This window comes from Enoplosus armatus, chromosome 8 (assembly GCF_043641665.1).
Source record: "Enoplosus armatus isolate fEnoArm2 chromosome 8, fEnoArm2.hap1, whole genome shotgun sequence".
NCBI classification, from domain to species: Eukaryota; Metazoa; Chordata; class Actinopteri; order Centrarchiformes; family Enoplosidae; genus Enoplosus; species Enoplosus armatus.
The window spans coordinates 1,736,483-1,751,426 of record NC_092187.1 but is presented as its reverse complement, the minus strand read 5'-3'; the positions used below and the strand labels follow the sequence as shown (position 1 = coordinate 1,751,426).

At 42.8% G+C, this 14,944-nt stretch overlaps 1 protein-coding gene across 2 annotated transcripts in view; it reads left to right on the top strand.

The window, feature by feature from the left end:
- The window catches only part of chchd6a (coiled-coil-helix-coiled-coil-helix domain containing 6a), a 73,990-nt gene that overhangs the window by 40,293 nt on the left and 18,753 nt on the right, over window positions 1–14,944 (top strand). For both annotated transcript variants that reach the window (XM_070910519.1, XM_070910520.1), the window contains exon 7: window positions 10,066–10,201. In XM_070910519.1, coding sequence (XP_070766620.1) covers window positions 10,066–10,201 — 136 coding nt within the window. The remainder of the gene's footprint in view (window positions 1–10,065; window positions 10,202–14,944) is intronic.

Genomic DNA, 14,944 nt, shown 5'->3' with positions numbered 1-14,944 from the left:
GGTACTTGAACTTACCACCGAATAAAGTGTTGGGAAAACCTGCCTAAACTGTCGCCTTGTTTACTACCCGTCTTATCGTCTGACAGTTTGGGTTCCTTGGCTCATCAGCCTTCTTTGTGTTGATGTGGCCATGTTCCCAGACCTCAGAAATTACTTTGATGAGTATGGTGTCTTTATAAACAACTAAAAGGATGGCAAAAAAAAACTACAAAAATGAAACCCAAGTTGTGAATGACACGTTTTTAAGAATTATTCTCAAACAATGTACATTATGTATAAGACATTTGGTCAGAGTGTCGTGTAATGCGAGTGTTCTGGAAGCAAATATGAGTTACGATTTTGAGTTTGAAACACAGCATTACTGGTCAAGAAGATGCACGGTCAGCTATTTCTACCTGGATGAGTCAAAAATGAACTGCATAAACAATGGTACCCATTCTCCACAGAATGGAGGATCATCTGCTGGCTACACATTCACAACACAGCCCTGCACTTCAGTTCTAAGCCTAAGATACAGCCGCAACTCGTTGTGTGCCAGCCCTGCACCCTTTCCGTGATAATCTGGAGTGACTGAAAGCTTAGGAACGTGACACCCCATTACAATCAGATTTACAGCAATGCCAACGCGTTTTTTGATCTGTGCTGATGCTGAAGACCAGGTGATCTTACCTCGGGGGGGGGGGAATACTGTACGGTAATACCGCTAATTCTCTGTGCGTCGGGATGTAAGGCACTACCTTTATCGTCAATTATATACTTTTTTGTTTTATACAGGTTTTAGAGAGTGGATGAGGCCCTCATTCATTCTGTAATCTAGTCTAACCCTAACCCCCCCCCCCCCCCTGGGGAATTCAGTAGTGTTACTTTAACGAGTGGATTAAGGTGTGAGGATAAGAGTGTCACTGTGTGTACGGTGTCCAAATATAGTAAATAAATGCAGTGTATTTCATGTGGACCTGTATACTTCAGTGGCTACAACGGAGCCATTGTTAATGTTATCTGTAACACTTGCTTTACTACTATGACAATTCAAAATGCCTGTTGTGGAAAAAGGTCCCTACCATTACATAAAAGTGTCTGCTATAAGACTTCCTACCAAAAAGGGATATGACTGCCCAAAGTGTAAGTGTAATTGTATTCACTTGCTAAAATTAACACAGTCTGTCTGTATGAGTTTCAGTCTTTTGATTTTTACAAGATTGTAGTACAAATTTGAACATCCTGTCCTCGGACAGTTGAACTGAATGCGTCTCCGTCTCCTTACCCCTCAGCTTTGTAAACTCTTATTCTCGCTAGCTCTCGCACTATTCAGCAAACTGGTTCTGGCTTATTCATCTGCTATTTTGCTCACATACTTTAAGACAAGTGAGAATTTAGATAGCGTTGGTATTTAATAGCCTTTAGCCAACTGTCTTCTCCGCTACGGATCACTGGGGGAAAACCCTGCATCGCATCAACTAGGATAGCAGCATTCCAAAAGCACAAAAGATCTTTCCAAATAATCTATCCCTAGGTTGTATTACTTTTTTTTTTTTATTTCTTAGTATATACGTTTAAAAATGGTTAACATTTGGACAAAGGCATCTGCCAAATGAATAAATGTGAACACATCACTGATGTAGGATGGTACTGGGTCACTGGGACCAGAGTCCAGTCCATACAGGACACTTCTAGACAGTGAATCAGGCTAAATACTCAGTTAAGATATCTCGTTATTTTAGTTTAGTGCTGACTTTAAAATCTTTGTTCAAGTGAAAATGTGTACAAAATTGGGTGAGCTTCTGCTGTGTCCATTGCCGTTTTGATTAGTGGGTGAATCGACTTGAAGTAATTAAATTCAGTGTGCAAGAGGGCCTGATGTAGTGTTATGTAATAGAGAGTCTGGACATTGAACCACACTATTTGAAAACAACAGACAGCGCCATGTTAGAACATTCTTCAGATGCCAAAACTGAGCAGTCTGCGAGAAACTTCAGACGGACTCGTTTTCCGTTGTAAACTCTTTGAGTGGCGTCTCTGTCAGTGCAGAGCTGTAGAACAAAGCTACTGTAAAATACGAGGTGGGTGACTCCAAACCTTCCCTTGACTCTGCTGTGTTCTGTATGTAAGCATGTGTGTATATATATATATATATATATATATATATATATATATGTGCCTGTGTGTTAATCCACAGTTTATCCTTGGAGCAGTAAGGGGGCTTTGGCTGCCAGCACTCTGGGCTTTGAGGGAACCACAGAGCGAGTGTGTCACTGTCGCTGTCCATGCTTTAGAAGTTCACTGCACAGATTGCTCAGAGTTATTCTGTATTTCTGCGTGAGATGAGAGCAATGTTGGACTGAATGACAAAATGTATATATTTATACACTTAGGTCTAGAAATATCTGAACAGTGACACCATTTTCATAATTTTGGCACTGTGTGCTACCACAATGGATTTGGAAATGGAAACGATCACTAATCACAATTGAAGTGCGGATGTTCCGCTTTAATTCAAGGGGTTGAAGAAAAATATTGTATGAAACATGTAGGAATTGCAGCCATTTTTATACACAGTCCCCTATTTTCAGGAGCTCAGATATAATTGGACATAATATAATACTTTGCCGAGAATCCGTTGCAGGCAATGACTGGCCTGGAACCCGTGGACGTGTTTCCTCCTTTTGCGATGCTTTGCCAGCGAGGGAAGTGCCTGCTCGATCAAATTGAAATCAGGTGATTGACTCAGCCGTTGCAGAGTATTCAACTTCTTTGCCTTAGAGAACTCCTGGGTTGCTTTTGTATCGTTGTCCATCTGTACTGTGAAGTGCCGTCCCATCAACTTTGCCGAATTTGGCCGAATCTGACCAGACTGTACATCCCTTATACATCATCAATAAACACTAGTGTGACCCAGTGACACTGGAAGCCGCCACACTGCGCTCCACCGTGTTTTACAGATGATATGGCATGCTTATGTTGTGAAGGGATTTTTCTTCACCGTGGAAAGGATCCTGCGATCATACACCACTGTTGTCTTCCGTGGACTTCCGGGCCTTTTTTGTGTTGCCGAGCTCACCAGTGCGTACTTCTTTTTTTTTTTCCTCCGAATGTACGGCATTGTAATGTACTGTTGATTTGGCCACTCCAAATGTTCTCGCTATCTGTCTGATGGATTTTTTTTTTTGGGGAGGGGGGGGTTTGCAGCCAAGGGATGGCCTGTTTCACTTGCACTAAGAGCTCCTTTGACCAATTTGGATGTTTCAGCACTTGAAGCCCATTTTGGTTATATAACTGTAACTTGAATATCTTTTGGTCATCAGCGAAAGTAACAAATCGTGTCAGTGTCCAAATATATATGGAAAAATGAGTCAGGTTCAGGTTTGCATCAGCAAAACTGTAATGTTTGTCACAGCACCTGAGACAACTTTAAGTCTACGCCAATTTACTGCAATAGTTCGGCACAGCTACTCAGTTTTGTGACCGGCGGGGCTGTGGATCACTGATAGAGTGAATGAGGATGGAAACGGTTGTCTTTTTAGTCTAGATACACTTTGTGTGAGAGTCTGAGCGAGACAGAGACAGACGAGGCAGATACCCACGTCAAACCGCTCTGGTCAGTATCCAAGGCATTTTAACAAGGCCAGCTGTCTGTTACAGTAGCAGTCGAACTTGCCTTAATAGCCAGCCTTTGTCAGATCCTCCCAGCCTGTGTCAGAACATTCCAGCTTACCGAGATCACTCAGCGATAAGGCTGGAAACATTGACGGGCAAAGTCCAGAGTCCATGTTAAAAAAAGCAGTTGTTGTTGTTGTTGTTGTTGTGCTGTAAGAGAAAAGCAAACCAAAAACATGGTGTGTGTGTGTGGTTCACTGAATTTAGAGCGCAGTACATTTCAAGCCTCTGAACTTTCAGCTGGCTGTTCGAGGAGAACATTTATATAGCCACCTGACTTGGATTGAAAGGGGAAAAAGTGTTAAAGCAGCTATGTTCTTGAGTTCATCGAGTGGTGAAATTAGTTCCCCAGCACCTCCAGATGGATCCACACCCGGCTTCAGTGTACAGCTGTTAGGACCGTAAGCCTATTACAGGATATTCATCGTGTTCATCACAGATCATTTATGACGAGTTATGACTGTTTGAAGCATTTCCTGAATCTGACGTGGCAAGCGTGTACAAGCCCCTCTCACAAAACAAATACAGGAGAACATTGAGTTACCAAAATGAATGTTGTTACAATAGGATACAAACACTGCAGGAATTAGCACCAGTGAATGCAACATTAAAGTATTTATTGCATTTCTAAGTAGATATACAGAAACAGTTTTGATAGCTCCGTCAATTTGTAACCAAACTGTTTACAAAAAAACACGACTTCCATAGGCTAATATATGCATAAATATGTAAATACGCAGTCTGGAGTTCTATAAATGAGCGGCCTGCTCACAGCATCAATCCGGCACTTGATTTTGACGTAGGATCATGATGGCGCGTGTTGTGATTTAAGCTAAGCTCAGACCCTGAAGAAGGATAAAGATAGAAAAGAGGTGTTAATAGAAGAATGTAGCAGTGGATGTAGAGGTGGATGAAGGGGGGAGCTGAGGGACGTAATGGAAAGATAGATTGGGATGGGTCCCCCTTAATGAAGCCGTGGATAAGAGCAGTGCCTAGCATGATGTACAAGTGGTTGATTAAAAGGTGGGCCGACGGTTTGAGATGACATTCCTTTTAAATGAGATGGGATAGCGGTATTTAAGATCTGATGTGCAGTATACAAATATTTTATATATCACACGCAGGGATACTTTACAGTATTTGTATGTGTTAAGACTGTGGTGGAAAGCAGAATGTTTACCCCTTTACAATATTTCTGAGCACCCAAACAACATAAACGTAAACTCTTAACAAAAGCCATTTACGTGCTGAATCGATCGCATATTCATTGGAGCCACCGTGGAAACCTAATTCAAGTATATTCGCCAATGCAGCATTGACAAAAGAATTGGAAAACGTGAGAGGCATTGAGAGAAATGAAGTGCGCCAGCTCCACGTCAATGTTTACAAAAGACATAAGTGAAGTCGGAGCGCTCTCTTCCTGGTTGAGGTTGTGTTCGGGATGGAGAGATGGGAGAGGACAAGTGAAGTGAAGGAGTGTGGAGATACAAGATAGGGGAGAAGAGGATGTGTGCCTTCAGTCACTTGAAAGCTGTCAGGGTGTAGTCGCATACACGCTACAAACAAGAGATAAGAGGCAACTCTGTCTCTCTGGCTGTTTTCCCTCTTCACCTCCTCTGCCCTCCTTCTCCCTTGTTATCATCTCTCCCCCCCCCCCCCCCCTTTACTTCACCACCGCACCAGTATTAATCAAGCCGGCAATGGCTAAGCAGTCTGTTCAGGAATTCTGACCCTCTGACATGTCAAATGCCATTTCCTGCCTCAATAGATAAGGATGTACCTGTTTACTCACAGTCTGTCGTCAAGATCAATACCACTGTCATGCATGTACTCTTAATATGAAGCTACAGCCAGGAGATGAGGCAGTTAGCAGGTGATTATCTCGGTTAAGCATACAGACTGGAAGCAGCTGGATCTAACTCTCAGCGAGAATGCAAGTAAGCGCATCTCCTAAAATGGCGAACGAGTATCTCTATTTTCAAAGCCGCCTGTGACGTGCTACATGTATGCCATATACATGAGAGAAATGCAGCAGCAGCCTCCTTGACAAGAGGGCTGAGACAGGGAATCCTGTTGTAGGGGGAGAAGTAGAGAAGAGGTTTAAAACGGAATATCAAACATGATGTTAATCCTCACAGTGCAGGCTCAAGTCGGTCAGGGCTCGAGAGAACTGCTAGACTCCAGGAACAGAAGGTAGACCAGGTTTAATGGTTGGTGATATGAGCGTGATGAAACCTCTCCTGAAGATGAGCAATCTTGATGCGACAGTTATCGCTAACTATAGGCCCATTTCCAGTTTACCATTACCATTATCAATACGGAAACAATAAAAACTGATAAGTTGTGAATGACCTGCATATAAAGACACGTCTGTTCTTGTGCTCCTGGATCTCAGTTTGACACTGTTGACCATGATATTTTACTAGAGATTAGAAAAAAGGGTCGGCCTATCCGGCCCGGTAAACCGGTTCAGAACCTACCTACAGGACAAACAGTTCGCTTCCATTGGAGAATTTGCCTCAGACAAAGTAGGTGCGGTATGTGTGGAGTACCCCAAGGGTCGGTTCTTGGACCATTACTATTAAATCTCTATACGCTCCCAGTCGTACATGTTATACAGAAGCAAAAAATAAATGACCATGATTGTGCAGATGATTCACAACTGTACATATCCCCATCTCCTGATGACCTAGGTCCCATACACACCCTAATCTCAGCGTACTGATGATAATAATCTGTGAATGTCAGAGAACTTTTGACAACTGAACAAGGCAAAACAGAAATACTCATCTTTGGTGCAAAGGCAGAAGATTGCAGCTCTTCTTCGCTGTCTGTCCCACGGAGAGTCAAAGTCAAGTCAGAAATCATAGACGGCAATCAAACCTTTTAGAGCCATATCTCTCATCTCGGCTTTCTACCATTTCAAAACTAAGCGGCTTCCCGTCAAAAGCACACTCTGAAAAAAGGAAGTAGACTGGACGGCTGTAATGGTCTATTCACTGGCCTCCCAAAATCAGCTGTGCGGCGACTACAGTTAATAACGGTTGCATATGTAAAAAATCTGACCGCGTTTCATCTGTTCTTAGATCTCTGCATTGGCTCCCTGTCAAAACTAGAATCGATTTTTAAGATTTTGGCATTGCACCGCAGTATATAAAACACACACACACCAGCAAGAACTCTCAGGTCCACAGGCAGTGGTCTTTTAACCATCCCTCGTACTAACTCTGAAGCAGGGGAGGCTGCCTTCTATATCTAAGCCCCAAGAATGCCTTGCCTGAGGACCCGAGAGAGGCCCCTGCACAGAACATCGTGATTGTATTGTTATTTTATGTAAATCGCACTGTGTTGCCCTGTGTATGGGACGCACTACATTCATAACATGTCGAAAACTTGTAATACAACATATGCCTGTGTCGGCACACACGTAAGATGCTACAGACTCCCTCCAGTCAGTTACAATATTGGATCCTCTTCATTTTTCCTCCTTGGGCGCCACGTCCTGTGAGATGTTAACAAGATTTTCTAATTACTTGCCTGAAACGCAGCACCAGTACTTTGTAGTTGACAGGGTAGAAATAAAATGGCATGTAGGACAAACAATGCTTCATATGTATAGCCAAAGCCATTAAGGAAAACACAAAAAAGAAAAAAACAACTCACTCTTAACTCCGAGAGATGCGTGGTTTTAGAAGAGAAAGCATCTTCCTTATCAGTCTCACGGCTTTGCCAGAGGCTTTTGTAGTTGGTGGCGTGCTTTTGTGTCTTTTCCATTTTCCAATTTCTCCCCTTTCATTTCGCTGCCTTTCTTTGTCTCGGTAAGCTGGTCTGCGTGGTCCAGAAGTCTGAGGCCTCTGTGTTTCCGCCTGCCTCCGCCTTCGCTGCCTAAGATTAAAAATAATGGGCAGCGCCATTAATTAAACGGCTAATCTAAGTGTTTGTGTTTTGTCGTATTGGACGCTTGCAGATGCGTAGAGAACTCTCCCAAAAATGACTGCGCCCACACATTAAAATGCTTTTGCAGCACACACACACACACACACATTAACAACAACAACAGGATACATGGCTCGATGGGCTGTCAGGAACGCTGCTTTAGCTCGTTCCAGCTAAAAAAAAAACAAAAAAAAAAACAAGGCCTCTCGCTCTCTCTATTTTTATTTATTTTTGTAAGCGGCTCAGTTAATATTGTTGATTTAAGACCTCACCTTCAATTTGGTGTAGCATGTGGACAGAGCTTTAGCTTTTGCGGCGGCTGAACCAATTTTCTGCTTCAAGCGCCTTTAATAAACCACGCAGCGCTATCAGGAGGCTTTGGCTTCCCTGATGAAGGCCATTTATTTCAAATTAAAGGAGACTTCCTTATCTTTGGCGGCCTCAAACGGAGAGAGAGGGAGAGATAGAGATGGCGCACTTTGGTGTCGTCCTCTCTATGTTGTTAATGCGATGAGAGAAAAGGAGGGGGGGGGGGGGCGAGGGAGAAGTAAGAATGGAGGCAGAGTTGGCGAGAAGACGGGGACAAAAAGTGGAAGAAGGCAGATTAAACTGGCGAGATAAATCATTAGAGGTGGTGTGTGTCGGGGGGGGGGGGGGGGGGGCAGAAGTAATCTGATAGGCTGCCATCTTTTTAAAATGGTATTGTGAGAGAACACCAATGGAGGCTTCATTCCCTCCCTTTCATCTTTTTATCTCACTTCCTTCCTTTATGTATTTTTTTCTCTCCGTCTCTGTTCATTTTCCTCTTTAACCCCCATCACCCATGCTCAGATAAACTCCATCACTGCATCCTTGATACTGTTGCTGATGATAAAAGTGTGTGTGTGTGTGTGTGTGTGTGTGTGCGTGTGTGTGTGTGTGTGCCTGTGTGGAAGCGGATATGCTGTAATTGAAATGCTGGGGTCAGCTCTCCACCGTGAATCAAAGCCTAAAAGAGCCTTTAATTTGGCTTTCAATTAAATCTGGTGTTAAATGCTCCTCACAGAAAGCAGTGTATGCAGGGGCACAGTGTGGAGGAGATCGATGTGTCGGCATGGAGGTGTGTGTGTGTGTGTGTGTGTACAAGTTCATTGCGCTTTCATGTTTACGACGTACTGCAAAGTGTGTGTGTGGGTGTGTACATTTGTGCATGTGTCTTTCTATACCTGCGTGGGAGTACATAACTCGCTTGTCTCTGCTTCAATCAGTCAGAATCCATTACAGCGAGGCACCCCGGCAGCAAGCCTGACATAGTTAACAATCACACAGAGAGACAGGCAAAGACCAATTATAATACAGCCCACATATCAAATTAAGCACGGCTGATTCAATCTTTCAAAGCGCACTTTTCTGCTGTATTTGATCAGAATGATCCTACCCACTCAATTAAATGTGATTTAGCTCTAATTGCATGATTTGCAATGAAGCACGTACTATACCCACCATAGGTTGCCAACAGGTTGCGGTGGGTGAGGTTGTTAATTGTTTTTCATCTTTTGTCTTGCCTCATTTCATCAGACCTCTTCTTTCTCGTGAGTCCCCCCCCCACCCCCCCCCCCCCCTGTCTTTTTTTAAAACATTTTTTTTTCCTTTTGTTCTGTTGTGGCTAAGACACACGTGAAATGAACTGTACCAGCAATACAAAACTTTCCAAGTTATATATTAATACACATTTTTGTGGCTGTTTCCAAAGAAAGAGCTCTCCTAAAAACCTGTTTCTCGTTCTGTTAGGACCGGTTGATGGAAACCTTATGCTAAAAATACAAATTACAAATACAAAAGAAAGTGTCCCCCGATAGGAAAATATAGTTTAGTTTATGAATTGTTTTACAAATTAGCTAAGCTTATACTGACTACATTTTTGTTTTTGTGTATAGTCATTTAAGTTAGGGAAGCCAAAACAAGCTGTGAACACGACATAACGGCTTCCAAGTCGATGGTGGTGAAGCAGACAGTTGCTGGTTTACACATCCAGCAGTTATGGAGCAACTGTATGTCTAATCTTCACTCCCCTTTTGGTTCTTTTGAGCTCATGTGAATTTTTAAACTCAACGTAAATATTGATTTATATATTATATGAGAGATTTATATATATATGTATCAACTGATATAAATTGTTGTCGTTGTTTTTTAGGTTTTTTATTCTTTATTTATTTGTTGCAACCAATAAAAATCCTCAACAAACCCCCAGCCTAAGTGATATGTGAAACTTTGATCTCCAGTACATTCAGAATCTGTGGATTGGAGGCAACTGGTCCAATGTTGAAGCCTCACATATTGGCTGGTTGATTTTATTGATGCTTTAAAGTGTCATTATTTTTCTGCAGGGCCAAATTTACACTGTCAATGAGAAGGATCGAACGTTACTATTCCCCCCCCCCCTCCCACTCCATTCATAATTCCATCTCTCTGTATCTCTGTGTCTGTCTTTTGCAGGTCTCGCAGTACAGACCCGGTGTGTCCTGGCCTGCAGGCTCAGATTTTATCCTGTTACAGGGAGAGCAGAGACCAGACCCTGAGGTGTTCAGACCTGGCCAAAGAATACATGCAGTGTATCGATGCTGCAAAGAAGGTGAGAGCTTTTTCTCAAATCTGGAATGATGGATAGGATTGGGAATATCAGGGAAGATCTGAAGGGTTAGCATATCTGGAACAAATGTATGATCTCAAATTATTGTGTCAGCACTGCCATGAAGTGGGGGGGGGGGGGTGGGGGAGAAAAAAAAAATCCTAGATCATACCTCAATCGCTTTCTAAAGCCACGTCAATGGCAAAAAGTATGTTCATAATAATAATATCATATTGTACTTCACATGGCCCCTCAAAGACGCAAGGATTTGGGGAAGTTGAGGAGTTGAAATCCAGTCTGAGTGGTGGCTTTTGAAGTTTCCCATGGAGAGATATGTTGTTATTTTCAGGGCAGAACCCTGTCTGATGTAAAAGAAAGAAATTCATTTTTTCTCTTGTTCTCAACATTATTCTGGGGTAGTTAAAGACAAAAAAAAATCAGATAGATAGGAGTTTGAGTTCTGTCACTTTAGGTTTTCACACAGAGAAAGAAGTCTTGTCATTAGAAACGGCTTTCAGAGCGAATGTCTGATGTAAAAGTACGAAATCCAAGTACTCCAGCTCTACCAAACTTTGTTTTTCTACCAATACTGAAAATGACACCTTTTCAAAGGCAAACACGGTTTAGGGTTGCTATAAAATTAGTCTTCAGTCGCACTCCAGCTCGTCACTGCAGCCTTCACCCTTTTTGGTTCTAATTTTAGGTCGTTTACGGGGCACAAAACCATTTAAAGTGAGTGAGACCGAAAGAAAAGCAGGTTGTCATCTGAAAGCGAGCAGTTAAAACTAGACATTTCCCCCAGACAACGTCAGTTACATTTCTGAATATGAATGAAGCACATTAGCGTTGCCATTGATATGTGGGTGTTTTTATTACCTTTTGAATTGAAGAAAACTTACTTGAAATTGAAAAAGAATTCCTGAACGCGGCTCATTTGGTTTCAAGTAAACAAGACGGGGTTGTCCAGTCAGACTCAGCGATAACGTCTGCAGTCTCGTCACTGGAATTCTAAGAGAGTAAGAGAGCGGGATTGTTGCTTCGTAGACTGTAAATAGGATTACATAACTTCACAGCCTGCTTAAGGCTTCTTCCCCTGTTTATTTGCATTAGACTCATCGCGGCGGAGGACATACTGCATGTGATGCTGACGATGTGAGCCGTGTTTTTACAGTGTCTCTGGTGTTATGTTAGCTGTGAAGTGAGATTGGAAGTCTACAGCGTTGCCTTGCTGTTAGGTGTTTTAAATTGGCACGACACAGTGATGTGAGACTGGAAATTTCAAAGCAGACCCAATTATCATGTTCTCTCTGTTTTCTTTTTTTAAAGTGCTATTTGTATTTGTGTATTCATTTATATATTTGACCTGTCTGATAATCTTCTACTACGTTTTGTCAGTGATGGGGCTCCATAAGCGCACTACTTGCACAATCTAGCCTTTTTACTTTAGTTCTCGGCACTCTCACATTCGTCAATTGGTTCCACAGCTGTATTATTCAAGAGCAAAGTTCCTCAAGTATGTGCATCACTGCATCGGTTTTCAAGTTACAAATTCTCAGAAAGTTAGAGAGAAAATGTCAGGGGGAGGTGGAGGCGGGAGGAGGGGAGGTTGGAGGACAGAATACGGGAAGCTTGCCCTTCCAAAGTTAGTACAGTAGAGGCATTTGAAGGTGTAGCTGCTCATCATGCACCCGAGCAACGTATTCCTCCGCCTCATGCTGCTCTCTGCTCACATCTCCTCTTGTGTTGCTCAGGGGCACTGAGGCTTCCCCCGGCATACAGTAATACAGCATGTGATAATCAGCTCGCTGAAACTTGATTCCTCTGCTCTCGCACTGATGTAGAGTGTGTGTGTGTGTGTCTGTCTGTGTGTGGCTGCCCGTACGTGTGTGCACTTTCAATAGCATCTGTAGCTTTGTATTTGTCTCGCATGGAGCCCATGCAGACACAAACACTGTTTTATATATACTCAGCTAAACCTATGTTTGTCTTCTTGCATTTCTACACTTACGAGAGCCAGATGTCCTTACACGGGGGTGTGTGTGTGTGTGTGTGTGTGTGTGTGTGTGTGTGTGTGTGTGTGTGTGTGTGTGTGTGTGTGTGTGTGTGTGTGTGTGTGTGTGTGTGCGTGCGTGCGTGTGTGCGTTTCTTCCTCATATTAGCGGGTGTGAGATAACGAGGAGTGAAGTGAAGACTCTTTGAAGACTTTAAAAGAGCACGGCAGATCATACACAATATGTGTATATGTGTCTGTGTGTGTGTGTGTGTGTGTGTGTGTGTGTGGTGCGTGAATAGCTTTCTACATTGCAGTCGGCTTTAACCTACACATCAAGGTCTTTCCTCCTGATTAGCCCCTGAGGCGTCTCCCTGACTTTCACCCCGTCAATTTGAAAGTTTATAAAGTTCTTCCTCCGTTTTGTGTCTTTAAAAGCTGTCACAGTTAGTTTGGTTATCATTGATGATTCATTTTCTTCTCGCAGAGTGGATGCTGCTGTGAACTTACTAAATGTACTAGATGGCCTGACAAAAAAAAAAAACACGTTTAAACTAAAGACAAAATAACCTTTTTATTCAGAACTCGTATTAAGTGATCAGTGCTATTTAATACTATAGTACTACTTGTATGTTAGTAGACTTCATTTAATTTAAATTGAATTGCCGCATTTTCAGATCAGCTTTGGCAAACTTGGCATGAAAAAACTAAAAAAAAAAAAAACTGTGGACAAGTCATTTCATTTTAATTATGGCTAATTGATGACAAATCAATAATTGCCCCCAGTTGTACAAGTTTTGTTGGCTTTTCTGATGCTACATGCTTTGTCAGCTGTAGTTTGAACAGGCTGAAAGTTGCTAATTTCGGCTTGAACGTGAATTTGTTTAGGTTTGTTCAGTGAGCTAAGTGGCTCATCATCAAGGGATTATACCCCCTTCCCTTTTCCTTTCTGCCCGTATGACGTTAAAACAGAGAATCGCAGCAAAATATTTTGTATAGAAATGTCCAATAATGAGCCCAATAAACTGTGGGGAAATATTGATGCTGTGATAATTCCACTGCGTGCATTTGATACAAGCCAAACATGGTTTCCTTCCTCTTATTTGTAATGCATATTAAATGGCAGCATCTCAAGGAAAGCCAGCGTGCTGAGCCTGGGGAAAATCAGTTTTCATTTCTGTTTTCATCTTATTTGTATTCACAGCTGATGAGTGATGTCTTCTGTATAAGTTTTAATCCTTTCAAAGCGTTGGAGTGGCCTACAAGAGAGACGACTGCTCATTCAGTTAAGAATGAAATGAGAGAATGAGAAAGCCTCAGAGGGGAGAAAGCAAACAGAGGAGGACTTTTCATTGTGGACCTTTTTTTTAAATGAGTGAAAGAGGACTTCAGTGAGCCTGAGTCTGTGTCCAGTTCTTGTTTTGTCTTTCCAGGCTCAACAGAAGCAAAACTGCGATGTGTTTTGATCAGTGTCACAGCGGGTCAGTGGACAGGCCCGCATATCACAGACGTCTTCCCGCTGGGTTGCACTGCCGCCCTTTTGTGTGCGTGTGTACATGCGTGCGTGTTTGATGGCAAATGAGGGGAGGACCCCACAGAGCCCGCAGAGACGGAGCGGACAACCTCCGGCCATTATCCTCCGGGAGGCTGAGCCTGACATGGGCACTGCCACATGCAACACAATCACGCCGTCCAGACACTCTGCAGGACTCTCCACTCATTTATCTGCACTCTTGGATGCAAATACACATACGCAACACACACACACACACACACACACACATGCACACACTGTCTTTATGCCCGGTGGGATTCTGAAATCATTTGGCGCCAATCTCAGAGAGGGTCTGGCTGATCGATGTCAGAGTCTCGGCTCACAATGGAGGGAGGAGAGGAAGAGAAGAGGAGAGACGGTGAGAGATGTACAAAAGAGATTCGGAAAAAAGTGGAGAGTTTGGCGAATGTGAGCAGAGAAGTACAGGGCAGAACAAAGTAAGGAGAGAAAGGGGGGAAAAAGAGCAGGTGAAGGATATATATATATATATATAAAAAAAAAAGATTTGGAAAAACAGAAAAGAGATGTCCGATCACAGATTGTATGTGGAGCTACAGCAGGGTCGGGATCTGGCCGGCTGCAAGTTGAGACCTTTTGAAACTTTAAATGTTTCGTTATTTTTTTTCCCCCTTCAGCAAGGCCAACTACTGAGGTGCACACGCGCTCACACGTATGTATCCGGAGCCCTGCTGCGGAGTAGTAGACATCGCAGGCTTTAGGTCTAATACCCGGGGAGTTACTCCTGAAGTTTGAAGCTGCCTGTCAGACTGGAGAGAGAGAGAGAGAGGGAGAGAGAGGGAGAACAAAGAGAGAGGTAGAATCGGAGAGTGGAGCAAAGCCTAAAGCCAAAAAACGTTTAGCGAGCGATCGAGTAAGAGATTTGAAAACTCTTCTTCTGCGGGACATTTTCCTCTCTCTTGATACATCTAGACTGGTCTTTCCGTACCCATTTTCCCCCATGCCGTGCTGTCATTGTTATATTGTCATGCTTTTATTTTGGAAGCATGAAACAAACTAATAAAAGATAGTTTTGGATTTCTGTCAAGTCTATTTTAAAAACAATACTGAATTTCCATGTGTGTGTGCTGCAATCAGTCCTCGCCTCCATCCATGGTCATGCAGCTACATTGTAAGAAATGAAGAGACATCCATGCAAATATGCATTCCAACGTTCAGCCGAAGCTAATGTGAGGCTTCAGCA